The 18,568-nt window shown below is 45.7% G+C and overlaps 1 protein-coding gene across 1 annotated transcript in view; it reads right to left on the bottom strand.

Moving 5' to 3' along the window:
- Window positions 1-1,234: 1,234 nt before the first annotated feature.
- The window catches only part of LOC133134557 (interferon-induced very large GTPase 1-like), a 36,622-nt gene continuing 19,288 nt past the window's right edge, over window positions 1,235-18,568 (bottom strand). The window contains exons 2-10 of the mRNA XM_061250758.1: window positions 11,857-12,001; window positions 10,829-11,153; window positions 9,607-9,749; window positions 9,074-9,123; window positions 8,805-8,960; window positions 8,360-8,442; window positions 7,483-7,519; window positions 6,807-6,962; window positions 1,235-5,970 (exon numbers count right to left, since the gene is read on the bottom strand). Coding sequence (XP_061106742.1) covers window positions 1,235-5,970; window positions 6,807-6,962; window positions 7,483-7,519; window positions 8,360-8,442; window positions 8,805-8,960; window positions 9,074-9,123; window positions 9,607-9,749; window positions 10,829-11,153; window positions 11,857-12,001 — 5,831 coding nt within the window. The remainder of the gene's footprint in view (window positions 5,971-6,806; window positions 6,963-7,482; window positions 7,520-8,359; window positions 8,443-8,804; window positions 8,961-9,073; window positions 9,124-9,606; window positions 9,750-10,828; window positions 11,154-11,856; window positions 12,002-18,568) is intronic.

The raw sequence follows: 18,568 nt of genomic DNA on the forward strand, positions 1-18,568 counted from the left end.
CTGAGATGCATACAGGATTTAAAAATGAAAAAACATTCTATTCTTGTATTTCTGTGTTTTATATTTGAGTATGAAAATATAACAGTTTACTACAGGCTACTGTACATACAGTATGTAGTGTAACACTGAAAATGCAAAAGGCCTAGATTAGATAGTGTTTTCCGCTCATCATAGTGTTTTCCATTGATCAAGTCAGTGTTCAATCGTCTATTCATTTGATGGTTTGTGTGTGTCATTTGAAGATTTTGCGAAGACATAAGGTTGTTTTGAATGCAGTGTTTGCTTTTGCAAGAGATTTGTGTAGTTTTTGGATTTGTCTTTACCATTATAAGAAAATGAACCATGCTTTCAGAAAATATGTCAGCAAATGAGAAAAACTGTAATAAGATTTGTCGCCATCCAGTGGCAGCTCAGTTCAAAGCAGTGAGCAAAATACAAGACTGTTCATGAAGTTCAAATGAAATTAGACATTTATTTTTTTGTGATAATGCCAATTAATAAATGTTCAAATGTGTCTGGTGAAATACATCAGATTCACAAAGAAAAACATATTTCAATTAAAAGGCACCAAATCATTTATAACAGCCAAGCAAAGAGTGATGAAGAGATAATAATCTGGGTAATGACACATGAAGGTCATGTGATTTATGAATAGAAAAGACATAGGAAGGATAGAAAAAAGTAAATAATAAAATAGAAAAAATATTTTTCTAAATTTTGTAAATTCTCTTTGATATAGCCCAAATGATGAAGGTCTCAGCATAAAGCAAACTGTTAAAATTTTACCATCGCTGGTTTTAGCACCACAGTAATGGAATAATGTACAAAGATCAGCCATGCTAATTCAGAGACAGTGTGTATAGATAAATGGTCATCGGTCATGATAGAGGTAAAGTATGGATATGATTTTATTAGTATAATAACTGGCTGATGGTATTATCTCCCATCGAACCTGACCCAGAGAAGACTCAGTGAAGAAACGCAGGGGGGTCAATATCAGTGATTGGGAATTCTTGATCTTTCCAAACTTCATTGATAATTTAATGCAATTGTCCCCTTTTAAAATGACTTAATTGCACTGTATAAAACCCACAGTTCTTACATTCCATTGAACTAGACTGTGGCTGTATGCTTAACCATTATGAGTTGCACCTGTCAGGAGACTATTTAATATTAATTCCACTCAGAAGATCATCATCAGCCCTACTAAAACGGGCTGTATGATCCATTTATTTTAATCTCCTGTTTTCATCTTGAATGATTCCTCCAGGTTTTCCATGGCTTGGTCCTGGGTAATGTCTCTCCATTGGGGGGGAATGTCAGCAGGCTCAGCTTTATATTCCTGGGCAAACTGCTTGTTAAACCTGGTGAAGATGTACTTCCAGTAGTCTGAGGCCTGGATGCTGGTGTCAGGCTGGATGCGCCAGTCAGGGTAAATGCTCTGATACTCCTTGCATGGATGAAGTTTCCACTCTGTTTCAGGCGACTTGAATTTAGTCTCACTGGCAACATTGGTGGAGCAGATGTCACACACTAATTTCATGGAATCTTCATTTCTGTATCTCCCGATCCCCTGAGGACGGTGAATGGAGGCAAAGTGCTCTGTGTGGTTCTTGCCACCAGCTTCACATGGGGCCCTGCAGAAGGGACACTGCCTCCCACAGCCAAATACCCTTTTAAACAGCTCCTTCTGCGGCTGAAAGGGCAGTGAGGTCAGCCTGGCCCTCACATCCCCACCTTTCTGAAACTCTGCGGTAAAGGCCTGCTCCATTTCATCCACAAGCACCTCCAGACACCGGGAAAAGTCTTCTGGCTTGGCAGTGTTTAAGGCCAGGACTGCTCTGCGGGGTTCTTTAGGGATGACAAGCTCCTGTAGGTCACTACAGATATCCTGAATTAACTGCTGAATGTTCTGGGCCTCCTCACCCCTTCCTGCCTCCTTACCCCTTCCCACTGGTCGTTTACTGGCCTCCATTTGTGCGTTCATTATGGCTTCCTTTATTCTTTTAACCTTTGCCTTCAGGTGCTTAATCTCAATGCTCCTGAGGCCATCTCCCTCAGTGAACTGCTTAACCATCTGCTCCAAAATCCAGTCCTGTACAAAGGTCTTGTAGTGTTTTATGTATTTCACAAAGTCCTTAAAGTTATCTCCTGAAAGCAGCTGCTTGAGGATTGAGAACTGGAAGAAGGATCGAGTGCTGAAGTCAATGGCTTTCTGCCCTGTCAACACTTCATCCACAAGGTCAGGGCCCAGAGACTTGGTGATGTATTCCGTCACTGCAGGTGCAAGACAGTTGTAGGTAAACTCTTCAGCTTTCTTCTGACACTGGTCTCTCTTACTGAACAGGTCCTTAAAGTCAGTCAGGCACTGTTCCTTGAACTGTTCCAGACAGCGACGGGGGTCATTTGCACGGATAAAATCCAAATGCATTTGTTTAAATGCCCGTGCTGCATCTCCACAGATGTAGATCTTCAGCTTGACCTCAAACTCAGCATTTGTTTCCAGATCACTGTACCTATCCAGGTTTCTGTCTACTCTGCAAAGCAACTCTGTTATGTATGTGTTATGGTAATCAGATTTTGTTTTCATTTTCTCATCCACAAATTGCTTGCTGTCCTTGATGATGTGATCAGCCATTCCTTGTGTCTTTTCCATCAGCTGATCTTCAATTAATTTGTCCCTAATCTTCTGCCACAATCCATCTTTCCCCTTCACTTCGAATCCCTCTCTTCCGCACTCATGCAAGTTTCCCACTTGTGACAGTATTTCACGTACTGCGCTGCCATTTCTCTCCAAGTTAACCCACAGCTGGTTGGAGATGTCTTGCACAATGTCTCGTTCTTCCAGGCCAGAGAACTGCAGCTCTGCCACAGTCTCATTCAACATCTTCTCAAATTCATCCTCCAGCTGTTGATCTGATGGCTCTTCACTTTTCCTGCATTTCTCAATCAGGTCCAGCACCTTCTGTTCCATTGTGGCCATGTGGTTTTTGTGGATGTCCTCGAACTTGAATATACCCTTTCTGATCTCCACTGCTGCCTCAAGCTTGTTTTTCACAGAGTTCTCAGTCTCCATCCTGATGGTTTTGGCTGTGCTGATGAAGTCCTCCTTGTACTTCTCCACCAATTGAACATGTCCGTCTGGTCTCTTGTAGAATTCCGTGAGGTTGTCCAAAATGTGCTGTTCCCCTTCTGTCAGTTTTACAGAGGCTTCACTTTTCAGGTGGATCAGCAAGTTGTCAATATTGGAAGGTGGCTGAGTCTGTGCTGCTTCTGTTCCAAAGTTTGACACCTTTGTCTCAGCGTCCACTAACCAGGAGTACATGTTCTTCCTGAAGTCCCACTCCCAATTGTTAAACTCAGTACAAAGCTGAGCATAAGCTTCAGCTACAAAGCTGTTGCGGAAGCTGAAGATGAAGTTCTCATACTTCACTGCTTTCCATAGGCTCCTGGTCCACTCAAGGAATGAATTGATTGTGTGTGCTGAGCACTTTCCAGATGTTTGTTCCATAAACTTCTCAATCACACTCCTCTTGAAACAATTCACAGACTCACTGTAGCCAGCATTGACAGGTGCCATGGGAGGGTTGCCATGCCAGAGACCAGGGATATACGAGGTGTTTCTCTCTGGATGATACTCCATGATGTCAGTAAATGTTTTTTTGGTTCCCTTCTTTTCCATCTTAACTGCTGCTTGGGTCATCTCATTCAGCTGCTCCAGCAGAAGCTTCCTGTGCCTCATGTTCTTGTCATGAGCAGAGATGTCTGGCACATTCTGGTGCACAAACAGACAGCAGGGTTTTCTCCCAACTTCTTTCATGCGTAGGAAGGCGTGCACCACAATCTGCAGGATGTCCTTCATCTCTGTGCAGTTCTCCATGGCGATGTTGATGACTGTGATGTCACTCAGCCCCACCACCAGAGTGGCCAGTTCATTGTCGTGTTCATAACTGTCATCCAACTGGGCCAACTCTGGTGATTTCAGACCTTCAGTGTCAATAACCATCATGTAATCACACCCAAGCTGGCTCTTAAAATCCTCTTTCACTCTGATAAGGAGCATGAAGGCCCCTCTGGTGCACCTGCCACTGCTGACAGCAAACTGGACCCCGAACATGGTGCTCAGGAGTGTGGACTTCCCAGTGCCCTGTACCCCCAGTACAGTGAACACGCAGATCTTACATTTATCCTGTGTGAGATGATGGAGTTCATTTAGAACCTGTGTAACCCACTGTAGAGGAATGTTGGATGCGTCTCCATCCACCAGCTCCAGAGGAAAGCCTTCCTGCAGGAGCTCGGCAGCCAGACGTGGCAGGCGCTGGATCTGAGAGGTAGGGCCTTCAGGGAGTGAGCAGGCCGACTCGTACAGCTGGCCCATTTCCCTCAGGAAGTGCTCCGTCCCCAAGGAACAACTGGAGATCTTCCTGTCCAACTCTGCAATGACCTCCTTGTTTTCTGATGAATTCTGACACTGTTCCTTGTACTGTGCCTGGAGCAGTGGAAGGGCTTTGCGAGACAGGTTGTCCAGGTTGATCCTCATCCATTTGAGGAAATACTTGCGCTCCTCAGTGGGACTGGACATCGCAGAGATGAAACGGGACATAAACTCTGAGATGTTGTGAGCTCTCTGCTGTGCTCTGAGCTTCTTCATCAGATCTGAAAGCTCATTCCTGTAAATTTCTATGTTTTTCTCCCCAGCATTTTTCATCCTGCACTCTTCCCTCTGCAGGTTGGCCAGCTGTTTCCATGCAGTCCCTTGCAAGGGCAACTCTTTTTCCTTGAAGCTTGGTATGTCAGATATTCCTCCTGTGATTTCATCAGCCTTCTCCTTGCCCCTCTTACAGTAGGTGTAATCTTCATCAACATGGATCCCAAACTCATGGGAGACAGCAGATATCCCTTCGACACTCATTTTGACCACGTTTCCCTTTAAAATGTCACTGATAGCAGAATGTAGTTTATTGACAAATTCTGCATTATTCATCTGTGGACCCTTTATGATTATGTTCCTAGGTCGTAGCTGGAACTCAGAAACACATCTCCTGAACTCATTCTTATTGAAGCTTTTGCTCTGTGAATTACTGATCAAGAACCAATGAGCCTGAGTGTGTTTGGAGTCCAGAATTTTGCATTCGGACCCAAAATCATCACAAAACACAAATATGGCAGCAGAGGTGCTACAGAGGAAAGCATACTGAGTTTTAAAGTCTCTGAGGTCCCCACGGAGGTTAGCTACAGCCAGAGGCTCAGAGAAGATGTCAGTGTCTCTCTTCCCACGGGGCAGATACCAGCTGATTTCCACCAGCCCATTGGAAATCCTCCTTGGGGTGTCACCACACTCCATGTTTTTGTGAACAAAGGTGTCGTGGTACTGCTGAGGGTTGCTGAGGACCTGGTTCAGAGTGTGAGACTTGGACATGCTGCTGTTTCCCAGCCTCACAAAAGAGACCATGGGGAGGTCAGAGAGAACAATGCTCTCCTCCACAAACCCTCTTGGGTTCGCCAAAGAGTGTGGCTTGTACTTTTTCACAATATCCCTCATGGCCCACAGCATGAAAGTGCACTCTTGTTCATCACATGTAGGAAGCAGCAGAGGCACAGAGAACTGGCACATGGACATTTTCAAAACCATCTCCTGCTGGAGAAAACCATCTGAGCACAGAAAAACAGCAGTTATGAGGTCCATGGGGTTGACTCTGTTGCTGTTGAGTTGTGGATTGTACTGGGTATCCAGTGACCTTTCCCAATCCTTCAAAGCTCTGTCCTGTTTAGAGGTGCACCTCACACTCCTAGCAGTCACATTCACCATCATCAGCTTCCTCAGGAAACACCATGGCAGAGCTTTCTGAGACTGGATGCTTTCATCAGATAATGTCTCTCCATCAATCTGCAGCACCTGGCTCAGAGTCAGCTTGTTCTTCAGGTGGTGTTCCAGTCCCAGGTCACTCAGCAGCTCCTCCAGACTGGTTCCTGTCATTGGGGATGAAAGCTGCATTAGTAATTGTACTGTATCTACAGTACTATACATAGAAAAAATCATAAGGCAACAAGCATGTACTAATCCATACCAGGAAAACACTACCAATAGTGTGGGTTCTACTTTTTTAGCAAAATCCCTCATGGCCCACATCATTAAACATCCTGGCTGACTGAATTCTCCCTATCCCTGGCAGACTGAATCCTCCCTGTCGCTGGCAGACTGATTCCTCCCTATCCCTGGCAGACTGATTCCTCCCTATCCCGGCAAACTGAATTCTCCCTATCCCTGGCAGACTGAATTCTCCCTATCCCTGGCAGACTGATTCCTCCCTATCCCTGGCAGACTGAATCCTCCCTATCCCTGGCAGACTGAATTCTCCCTATCCCTGGGAGACTGATTCCTCCCTATCCCGGCAAACTGAATTCTCCCTATCCCTGGCAGACTGAATTCTCCCTATCCCTGGCAGACTGAATTCTCCCTATCCCTGGCAGACTGAATCCTCCCTATCCCTGGCAGACTGAATTCTCCCTATCCCTGGGAGACTGATTCCTCCCTATCCCTGGCAGACTGAATCCTCCCTATCCCTGGGAGACTGATTCCTCCCTATCCCTGGCAGACTGAATCCTCCCTATCCCTGGGAGATGCTCCTGCCAGTTATGGACCTGCAGGGATCCCGGCCACAGTCAGCACTGGCAGGGTGGGGATTTGGAGGGGTCTGCGCATAAACTAGAGAACATTCAACTTCCATAATTTAAGGCAAACAGAAAATGTATCATGGGATGAAAGAGTTTGGAACCATGGTTTTACAGGAGAGGGGAGCGCTTACTTGTGCTGGAGGTTTTGGAGATGCTGTCACTCAGTGCCTTAGAGGTGGCAGAGGCAGGACAGGGTTCTGTTCCAACACCGCTGTCTGCTGCCCGGAAATTGGGAGGAGTCCAGTCTATGCTGTTCCACCCTCCCCTGGGGTCCACAGTCACTCCAGCTACAGAAAGCGTGAAAACATATTTGTATTAAGAAACAGCAAATGTCAAATTATTTGGATTACATTTGAATTGTGTTCAGAGCTATCGAAGCCATCGATTCTAACACTATTCACGTCCTCATTTTCACCAGTGCCATCTTGTTATTCACATGCAATAAAGGAGATAAAAAACTGGCTGTAAATATCTTTATAAAGACCAGGACAGTGGTAGCAATACACCAATACAGATTGCGTGGTGAAATTGCATGAAGTAAACGGTAGTTTGTTCTTTGGGAATGAAATGGCAGTGTGTTTGTTGGGAATGAAATGGCAGTGTGTTTGTTGGGGGTGAAATGGCAGTGTGTTTCTTGGGGATGAAATGGCAGTGTGTTTGTTGGGGATGAAATGGCAGTGTGTTTGTTGGGGATGAAATGGCAGTGTGTTTGTTGGGGATGAAATGGCAGTGTGTTCTTTAGCAGAAAATGTATCATGGGATGTAAGATTTTGGAACCATGATTTTACAGGAGAGGGGAGCGCTTACTTGTGCTGGAGGTTTTGGAGATGCTGTCACTCAGTGCCTTAGAGGTGGCAGAGGCAGGACAGGGTTCTGTTCCAATGCCGCTGTCTGCTGCCCGGAAATTGGGAGGAGTCCAGTCTATGCTGTTCCACCCTCCCCTGGGGTCCACAGTCACTCCAGCTACAGAAAGTGTGAAAACATATTTGCGTTAAGAGACAGCAAATGTCTGATTATTTGGATTACATTTGAATTGTGTACAGAGCTATCGAAGCCATCGATTCTAACAGTATTCACGTCCTCATTTTCACCAGTGCCATCTTGTTATTCACATGCAATAAAGGAGATAAAAAACTGGCTGTAAATATCTTTATAAAGACCTGGACAGTGGTAGCAAGACATCAATAGAGATTGAGTGGTGAAATTGCATGAAGTAAACGGTAGTTTGTTCTTTGGGGATGAAATGGCAGTGTGTTTGTTGGGGATGAAATAGCAGTGTGTTTGTTGGGGATGAAATGGGCAGTGTGTTTGTTGGGGATGAAATGGCAGTGTGTTCATCAGCAGGACAGTGTGTGCAAAGCTGTACCATTGGGTATTGGAGTTGGAGATATCTCTCGCTTTTCATCATACAGAGGGAGAGAGACAGAGGGAGAGAGAAAGAGAGTTAAAATAGCCTTTTCATTTGAAATCCATGTTTCTGTGAGGACCTGAGAAAGAGGGCCATAACATAAAGCAATGACAGCAGTAGAGTTTAATAACAGTGTAATAACAAGTTAATAACAAGTTAATAGGCATGCAATTGCAGAGTGATGATAGTATAATAGTGTAATAATAGAGTGTAATTAGAGTGTAATAACTGTGTAATGATACTGTAATAACTGTTATGAGAGTATAATGGTAGTACCAGTGCTTTGGACACCTGGTGGATGGCATCATGAATTCCACGGTTTTGCAGCTCAAACACCTTCTCTGCCACTGGGAGGCAGTCTGAGTACACAACACACACAACACAATACACACCACATACACAACACACAACACACACACACACAAAGAAACACAATACACCCCACACACAACAACATACAGACACAACACAATACACACCACACACACAATACATACACACAACATGCAGACAATACAGCACTGTGACAATCATTAACATTCAATATTGCATCTCTGCCTCCTTCAGACAGAGATATGAACCTTGCTTGTCTTTCCTGATGACTGTTACCCCACTGACACTGGCTGTCAGACACTAACTCACTGATGGACGCACTGACAGACTGACTAACTGACTCATTGCCTGAGATTGACAGGCTGGCACATGCATCTCCTGTTCTCACCATGGAAAGAGGGGCGTTTTTGGGGGCTGGGGTCCCAGCATCTCTCCATCAGGTCAATGATCTCCCCCAAGCCCTCAACTGCCACCCTGTTCACCCCCTCCAGACTGGGCCTGTACCCCTCTGGGACCCGAGACTGGATCCTGCCTAACACAGCATCTGAGACAGGGATGGACAGAGAGAGAGTTTCTGTAATGAAGAACATGCAGGAGATAGACCAGCAGCACAAGTCACATATGAGCTGTGGTCTCAGGATGGACAGAGTCACTCACCACCATAGGGCTCCCTGCCAGTGATTATAGACCAGAGCAGGATGGCATAACTGGGAGAGAGAGAGAGAGAGAGAAATGTAAATCAGCAGGATGGCATAACTGGGAAAGAGAGAGAGATAAATGTAAATCAGCAGGATGGCATAACTGGGAAAGAGAGAGAGATAAATGTAAATCAGCAGGATGGCATAACTGGGAAAGAGAGAGATAAATGTAAATCAGCAGGATGGCATAACTGGGAAAGAGAGAGATAAATGTAAATCAGCAGGATGGCATAACTGGGAAAGAGAGAGATGAATGTAAATCAGCAGGATGGCATAACTGGGAAAGAGAGAGATAAATGTAAATCAGCAGGATGGCATAACTGGGAAAGAGTGGGACATGGCAGATGTGGGGGTGTACCTGTAGGAGGTGGAGGTGGGGGTGGGGTGTACCTGTAGGAGGTGGAAGTGGGGGTGGGGTGTACCTGTAGGAGGTGGAGGTGGAGGTGGGGGTGGGGTGTACCTGTAGGAGGTGGAGGTGGAGGTGGGGGGTACCTGTAGGAGTCAGAGGCGGGCGTGGCTTTGTAGGGTGTTTGGAAGGCTTCAGGGGGCATGTAGCTCAGCGTGCCTCTCCCCTCCCCCCACCCCCCCACACTGGAAATACTACGCATCAGTCGGGCCAGACCAAAATCTGTGATCTACAGAGAGAGAGAGAGAGAGAGAGAGAGAGAGCCTTTCATTCTAGAGACACTTCACTGCTAAGAGCTGAGCCCAGAGAAGAGCCCCCCCCCTCCTGAGGCTCAGTCACTAACTGAACCAAAGTACAAGTGCAGCCTCAGGGACCACAAACTGGCTATAAAGACCGACACCAGCACACATCTGCCCAGAGAAGACCGGATGTGCAACCATCAGTAGATTGTGAATCTGTGAGCTACAGAGAGAGAGAAAGAGAGAGTGAACCAGCCCAAAGGTGAGCGAGAGATGAACCTCAACATATTGATGCATGGAATAGCAATGCTAGCGCAGGCTATGCTAAGGATAGGCAGGAGTGAGAGGAACCTTGGGACTCGCCTTGGCCCAGAGGCCTGGAGAGAAAGAGGAAGCCTGGGACTCACCTTTTACATTACATTACATTATTGGCATTTGGCAGACGCACTTATCCAGAGAGACGTACAGTTGATTAGACTAAGCAGGAGACAATCCTCCCCTGGAGCAATGCAGGGTTAAAGGCCTTGCTCAAGGGCCCAACGGCTGTGCGGATCTTATCGTGGCTACACCGGGATTGGAACCACCAACCTTGTGTGTCCCAGTCATTTACCCTAACCACTACCCTACAGGCCGCCCTAGAGGCCTGGAGAGATAGAGGAAGCCTTGGACTCGCCTTGGCCCAGAGGCCTGGAGAGATAGAGGAAGCCTGGGACTCGCCTTGGCCCAGAGGCCTGGAGAGATAGAGGAAGCCTGGGACTCACCTTGGCCCGGAGGCCTGGAGAGATAGAGGAAGCCTGAGACTCGCCTTGGCCCAGAGGCCTGCAGAGATAGAGGAAGCCTGGGACTCACCTTGGCCCAGAGGCCTGGAGAGATAGAGGAAGCCTGGGACTCGCCTTGGCCCAGAGGCCTGCAGAGATAGAGGAAGCCTGAGACTCACCTTGGCCCAGAGGCATGGAGAGATAGAGGAAGCCTGGGACTCACCTTGGCCCAGAGGCATGGAGAGATAGAGGAAGCCTGGGACTCGCCTTGGCCCAAAGGCCTAGAGAGATAGAGGAAGCCTGGGACTCACCTTTGTGCCGAAGCCGTGGTCCAGCAGCACGTTGCTGGGCTTGAGGTCGAGGTGCAGCAGTGGGGGGCAAAGCTGGTGAAGGAAGTTCATGCCAAGAGCCACCTGATGAGCCAGGCGGAAGGCCAGGGGCCAGGGAGGGGGGCCCCCCAGCCTCTTCAGGAGGGACTCCACAGACCCCCTCTCCATCAGCTCCATCACCAGGCCCATCTGGCTCGAGAGCACCCTGCCGGGGGGAACCCCCTGGTACACCCCAAAAACACGCACCACATACGGGCTCCCACCCTGCCGCATGAACTCAGCCTCCTTCAGCAGAGATGCACTGGAACTGAGAGAGGGAGAGGGAGGAGAGAGAAGGAGAGAGAGGGAGAGGGGGAGAGGGGGAGGAGAGAGAAGGAGAGAGAGGGGGAGAGGGGGAGGAGAGAGAAAGAGAGAGAGGAGGACAGGGGGAGGAGAGAGAAGGAGAGAGGGAGGGGGAGCAGAGAGAGGGGGAGAGGGGAGGAGAGAGAGAAGGAGTGAGGGAGGGGGAGGAGAGAGAGAGAGGGAGAGAGAGGAGAGATGGAGAGAGGGAGAGAGAGGGGGAGAGGAGAGATGGAGTGAGGGAGGGGGGGAGAAAGTGAGAGAAGGAGAGAGGGAGAGGGAGGAGAGAGAGAAGGAGGGAGGGAGGGGGAGGAGAGAGAAGGAGAGAGGGAGGGGGAGGAGAGAGAGAAGGACAGAGGAGAGAGATGGAGTGAGGGAGGGGGAGGAGAAAGAGAGAGAAGGAGAGAGGGAGAGGGAGGAGAGAGAAGATGAGAGGGAGGGGAGGAGAGAGAAGGAGAGAGGGGGAGCAGAGAAAGCAAAGGAGAGAGAAAGAAAGAGGGAGGGGCAGGAGAGAAAGTGAAGGAGGGAGGAAGAGACAGAGAGGGAAGAGAGATTTTTTAACATTCTGCATGTGCGTGTATGTGTGTACATGTGTCTGTATGTGTGTGATTGTATGCGTACATGTGAGTGTGACTTTGTGTGTACATGGGTGTGATTGAGTGTGATATTACCCATCATCATAATGCAGTAGTTTGATTGCCACCTCCATCCCCAAATCTTCGTGTTTGGCCTTATAGATCTGTCCGAAACCCCCAGATCCAATGACAGACCAGTCCTGCAGTTTGCAGTCGTCAACCAATCCAAAATGCTGCATTTCTAGAACAGAAAGACATTAAAGGGGAAGTTCACCCAAAAATGAAATTTCCACTTATCCAGAGTACTATCTATCCAACCAGATTGTTTCACTGACACAAATGTTCTAGACAATTAACACTTTGCCCCAGAATTGTCACGTTTCAGGTCTGTTTTATGTTTTATCATTTGTCTTAGTCACGTATTGTCTTATCATGTATTATGTTAGTCTAGTTTCGTCATGTTGTTTAGTTTATTTCTTGTTATGATAATTGTCTTGTCATGTCTAGTTATGTTTTCGTTACGATTATTTTTACCTTGTTATGTTGAGTGGTTATCGTCTTAGTTCGTTTCGTGTTATGTTTTGATTTATGTTTATTGTTACGCTGACTGGTCGTTGTTTAAACATACACTTTTACATGTCTTTCCGCAAACCTTGCGTTCCGGCTTTCTCTCTCTCTCTCTCTCTTTCTGTCACTCACACCCTAATTGTTTCCATTTGTCTCTTTACTAAAACTACTAACGCTAGATCAGGATTGGGTAAAACTAACAAACTAATCATGTGTTCATGTTACCTTGCGTTTCTCGTGCATGTCATTTACTAATTTACTAATGCTAGGGCAGGATAGGTTTATTACTAATGATTACTAATTACCTTGTTAAACTTGTCATCCATCGCACCTGTTTTCCATTCCCGTGCTGCTCTCTAACTAATTGTCTACACCTGTCTACACCTGCATTTATAGCCCAGTCGCGCTTCTGTTCGCTGCAAAATTGTCTGCCTCTTGTCCGTCAAAGCAACGCTTGAGCCTTATAACTATTGATTACACGTTTTAGATCCAAGCCTGTTTATCGACCACCGTTTATCGATTTCTGTTTCGTTGACCATCGCTTGTTTTTGACTACGTCCTCGCCTACTGTTTTTGTACCTTTGCCTCGCTGTTTGTTTTATGGTTTCGACTTCCGCATCACCCTCGACTACGACTCTGCCTATACGACCCCGCCTGTACTTCTGCCTCGCTGACAGCTCTCCTGCTACCGGACCTCCCTGTACGTCTACCGACTATGAGATTGCCTCTTCCCTCGGCACCGTGCTTTTTGATTGTTTATTTGGCTGGATCTACGTGTATGGACTTTGCTTGTTTTGACTACGCTCCTGGGATTCGTCCCGAATAAAGCCCTGAGGGGACTTTATATTACTATTGTTTCTGAGTCGTGCATTTTGGGTCCAATCCCCACGCACCCGTCTCAAGAATACTGGTGTACTACATTTCTGCTTGCGAGGACACAGTTGAGTCCTGGCAATCAACTAAATAGCTCTGGATTAAAATGTGCATTTTTGAGCCGTGTTGATGTTTGCGAGTAACTATCATTTTTAGCACATTGATGACCAGAAAACAAGCTATTCCTAGAGGACCGTTATTTCTGCATCTAAAGAAGCTGTGAAATCTCAGCTCCGCAAAACTATCTGAGGGATAGATAGGACACTGGATAAGTGGAAGCATGCCACAGGTCAGACTGCAGCAATGCATGCACTGCAGCAATGCATGCACTCCAGCGGGTCTCTGATAGGCGGTGAAGAGAGCAGCCTGTTTTCTCTTTTAAGATGGCCCATCATGAACAACTGTGTTAGAAACTGTCTGCCCTTTTTTTCTTTTGCAGAGGAGGTTGTGGATATTTTGGATCATCATGCAATCATTTATGTCAATTCTTGTTATGTTCCTGTGTTCTGTGTGTTAGTGTATCATTGTTTAATATTATTTATTCTTGTAATTTATTATTTTTCATATTTCATGTCTGGTGTTCTGTTTATATTCGTTAGTCTTTGCACTCGTCTTCCCCTGTGATGTCTGAGTCTGAATGTTTTCTAGCCCAGTCACTCCCTTGTCTGCGTGCCCCACTATTCGGGTGTTTACGGTAGTTCCGGGGTTCAGTCTTCCTTCCAGTCTTACATTCCTTACTTCCTGCTTTCTCTCCATTTCATGTTTGTACATAGCACTAATATACTAATCCCAACTAACATAGAACATAACATACAGTACTAATTATACTAACACACTAATATGTTTGTCAAACTAACAAACTAACATTCACTAGTTTTAGGTATCTGTAATTTAAATCACTTAACTAACTTACAAACGCATCTCCAGTTTCAATTCTGTTCTGTAACTCCGCCTCCCTATTCTATCACTGATTACTTGCTTAGTTTCAGCAAAGTATTCGCACCTGTCTCTATCTCTGCATCTCCTGATTCTCTGCAATTGTCTACTCTCTAGTCCGGAGCCGTTTGTATTACATGTGTGTCTTTGTGAATCCAGTCCGCGTTTTTGTTTCCCCCTCGTTATTGTCCTATTACCCTTTCATGTGTCTCACCTGATGTTTATTTGTTAGACCGCCCTCACTCCCATGCCCCCCCAGTTCTAGCCTCCTTGTTTTCCTTGCCCTTGCCCTTGCCCTTGCCCTTGTTTTGACCCCTGCCTGCTTCCTTGGACTCTTCTTTGTGTTTTGGATTTTTGTACCTCTGCCTGTTTGGACTGACCCCCTGGATTTGGACCTTGGCTTGTTTTTTGACTACGCTCTGTTTGCCCCATCACCTGTGAGTAAACTTGCCATTTTCCACACCCCTGTGTCTGCTTCTGGTTCCTCTGTTCTCCCTGCCGTAACAATTCTATTAATATGCTTTGATATATATAAGAATAATATTCATTACATTACGTTACATTATTGCCATTTTTCAGACGCTCTTATCCAGAGCGACGTACAGTTGATTAGACTAAGCAGGAGACAATCCTCCCCTGGAGCAATGCAGGGTTAAGGGCCTTGCTCAACGGCCAAACAGCTGTGCGGATCTTATTGTGGCTACACCGGGATTAGAACCACCAACCTTATGTGTCCCAGTCATGTACCCTAACCACTACGCTACAGGCCGCCCATATTCATGTTCAGGAGACAAAACAAAAAGGTATAATAACCCCCCCCCCCATCCAGTAGGGCCCTTAGAATCTTTTTTACTTTTCACCCCTTTACCCGATTGCTGATTCCAGCTAAGTTATCAAATATCAAAGTTACAGCACACACTACCAAAAATCACACAGTTACAGCACAAACTACCAAACATCACACAGTTACAGCACAAACTACCAAACATCACACAGTTACAGCACACACTACCAAACATCACACAGTTACAGCACACACTACCAAAAATCACACAGTTACAGCACACACTACCAAACATCACACAGTTACAGCACACACTACCAAACATCACACAGTTACAGCACAAACTACCAAACATCACACAGTTACAGCACAAACTACCAAACATCACACAGTTACAGCACACACTACCAAACATCACACAGTTACAGCACACACTACCAAAAATCACACAGTTACAGCACAAACTACCAAACATCACACAGTTACAGTACACACTACCAAACATCACACAGTTACAGCACAAACTACCAAACATCACACAGTTACAGCACAAACTACCAAACATCACACAGTTACAGCACACACTACCAAACATCACACAGTTACAGCACACACTACCAAAAATCACACAGTTACAGCACACACTACCAAACATCACACAGTTACAGCACACACTACCAAACATCACACAGTTACAGCACAAACTACCAAACATCACACAGTTACAGCACAAACTACCAAACATCACACAGTTACAGCACACACTACCAAAAATCACACAGTTACAGCACAAACTACCAAACATCACACAGTTACAGTACACACTACCAAACATCACACAGTTACAGCACACACTACCAAACATCACACAGTTACAGCACACACAACCAAACATCACACAGTTACAGCACACACTACCAAACATCACACACTTACAGCACACACTGCCAAACATCACACAGTTACAGCACAAACTACCAAACATCACACAGTTACAGCACACACTACCAAACACCACAGAGTTACAGCACACACTACCAAACATCACCAAGTTACAGCACAAACTACCAAACATCACACAGTTACAGCACAAACTACCAACACATCACAAAGTGTGTTGGGGATGCAACCATACCAGACATCGCAAGAGAGACTGTCCAACCAGCCCATGGACAGGACCAGCAGCAAACCGGCAAAGTTAGGGATGCCCAGAGGGGGAAATAATGTCACCAAACGTTTCTACACACCCACAAGAGGAACCCACCCCACCAGTAATTATTAATCAACAAGAACACCGGTTGATGGTGGACACAGGTGCCACTTACTCATGCATTGGGAAAACCGGCTCTGATCTCCCCCTTTCCAATTGGTCTATTAAAACCATTGGCAACCATTGCACTATGACTGTTTATTTTATTTTATTTATTTTATTTAACCTTTATCTTACCAGAAAATAGTCCCATTGAGATTTACATCCACTCCTTCTCTGGTAATCAGTGTGCCGAAAATGTACATTTGAAAAATTCAACAGCAATGTCTCTTTCTAAACACAATGGCACAGTTACCCCAGAGTACTTTGGGTAGTTTGGTGGAAACTTCTGCCTGCATGGACACAGTTCCAGCAGTCCGAGAAATTGTTCTGGATGAAAATGTGCGTTTTGAGCTCTGTTGATGTTCCTATGGCATTATATTTGGAAAGAGATGTTCGAGTTGAATTTTTCTAATGTTAATTATCGGTGCAGCCAGGCTTACCTGGGACAGGTGTCCTGGCAGAGTGCAGACTGTAGCCACATTCACTGCAGAACCTGTCATTCTGCCCACATTCCCTCCTGCACTGGGGGCACTCCATCCTCCTCCCTTGGGGGAAACATCACAGTTACAGCACAAACTACCAAACATCACAGTTACAGCACACACTACCAAACATCACAGTTACAGCACAAACTACCAAACATCACAGTTACAGCACAAACTACCAAATATCACACAGTTACAGCACAAACTACCAAACATCACACAATTACAGCACAAACTACAAAACATCACACAGTTACAGCACACACTACCAAACATCACAGTTACTGCACAAACTACCAAACATCACACAATTACAGCACAAACTACCAAACATCACAGTTACAGCACAAACTACCAAACCATCACAGTTACAGCACAAACTACCAAACATCACACAGTTACAGCACAAACTACCAAACATCACAGTTACAGCACAAACTACCAAACACCACTCAGTTAGAGCACAAACTACCAAACATCACACAGTTACAGCACAAACTACCAAACATCACAGTTACAGCACAAACTACCAAACATCACACAGTTACAGCACAAACTACCAAACATCACACAATTACAGCACAAACTACCAAACATCACACAGTTACAGCACACACTACCGAACATCACAGTTACAGCACAAACTACCAAACATCACACAATTACAGCACAAACTACCAAACACCACAGAGTTACAGCACACACTACCAAACATCACCAAGTTACAGCACAAACTACCAAACATCACACAGTTACAGCACAAACTACCAACACATCACAAAGTGTGTTGGGGATGCAACCATACCAGACATCGCAAGAGAGACTGTCCAACCATCCCATGGACAGGACCAGCAGCAAACCGGCAAAGTTAGGGATGCCCAGAGGGGGAAATAATGTCACCAAACGTTTCTACACACCCACAAGAGGAACCCACCCCACCAGTAATTATTAATCAACAAGAACACCGGTTGATGGTGGACACAGGTGCCACTTACTCATGCATTGGGAAAACCGGCTCTGATCTCCCCCTTTCCAATTGGTCTATTAAAACCATTGGCAACCATTGCACTACGACTGTTTATTTTATTTTATTTATTTTATTTAACCTTTATCTTACCAGAAAATAGTCCCATTGAGATTTACATCCACTCCTTCTCTGGTAATCAGTGTGCCGAAAACGTACATTTGAAAAATTCAACAGCAATGTCTCTTTCTAAACACAATGGCACAGTTACCCCAGAGTACTTTGGGTAGTTTGGTGGAAACTTCTGCCTGCATGGACACAGTTCCAGCAGTCCGAGAAATTGTTCTGGATGAAAATGTGCGTTTTGAGCTCTGTTGATGTTCCTATGGCATTATATTTGGAAAGAGATGTTCGAGTTGAATTTTTCTAATGTTAATTATCGGTGCAGCCAGGCTTACCTGGGACAGGTGTCCTGGCAGAGTGCAGACTGTAGCCACATTCACTGCAGAACCTGTCATTCTGCCCACATTCCCTCCTGCACTGGGGGCACTCCATCCTCCTCCCTTGGGGGAAACATCACAGTTACAGCACAAACTACCAAACATCACACAGTTACAGCACACACTACCAAACATTACAGTTACAGCACAAACTACCAAACATCACACAGTTACAGCACAAACTACCAAACATCACAGTTACAGCACAAACTACCAAACATCACAGTTACAGCACAAACTACCAAATATCACACAGTTACAGCACACACTACCAAACATCACACAATTACAGCACAAACTACCAAACATCACAGTTACAGCACAAACTACCAAATATCACACAGTTACAGCACAAACTACCAAACATCACACAATTACAGCACAAAC

Source organism: Conger conger, chromosome 8 (genome assembly GCF_963514075.1).
Source record: "Conger conger chromosome 8, fConCon1.1, whole genome shotgun sequence".
In the NCBI taxonomy this organism is placed as follows: domain Eukaryota; kingdom Metazoa; phylum Chordata; class Actinopteri; order Anguilliformes; family Congridae; genus Conger; species Conger conger.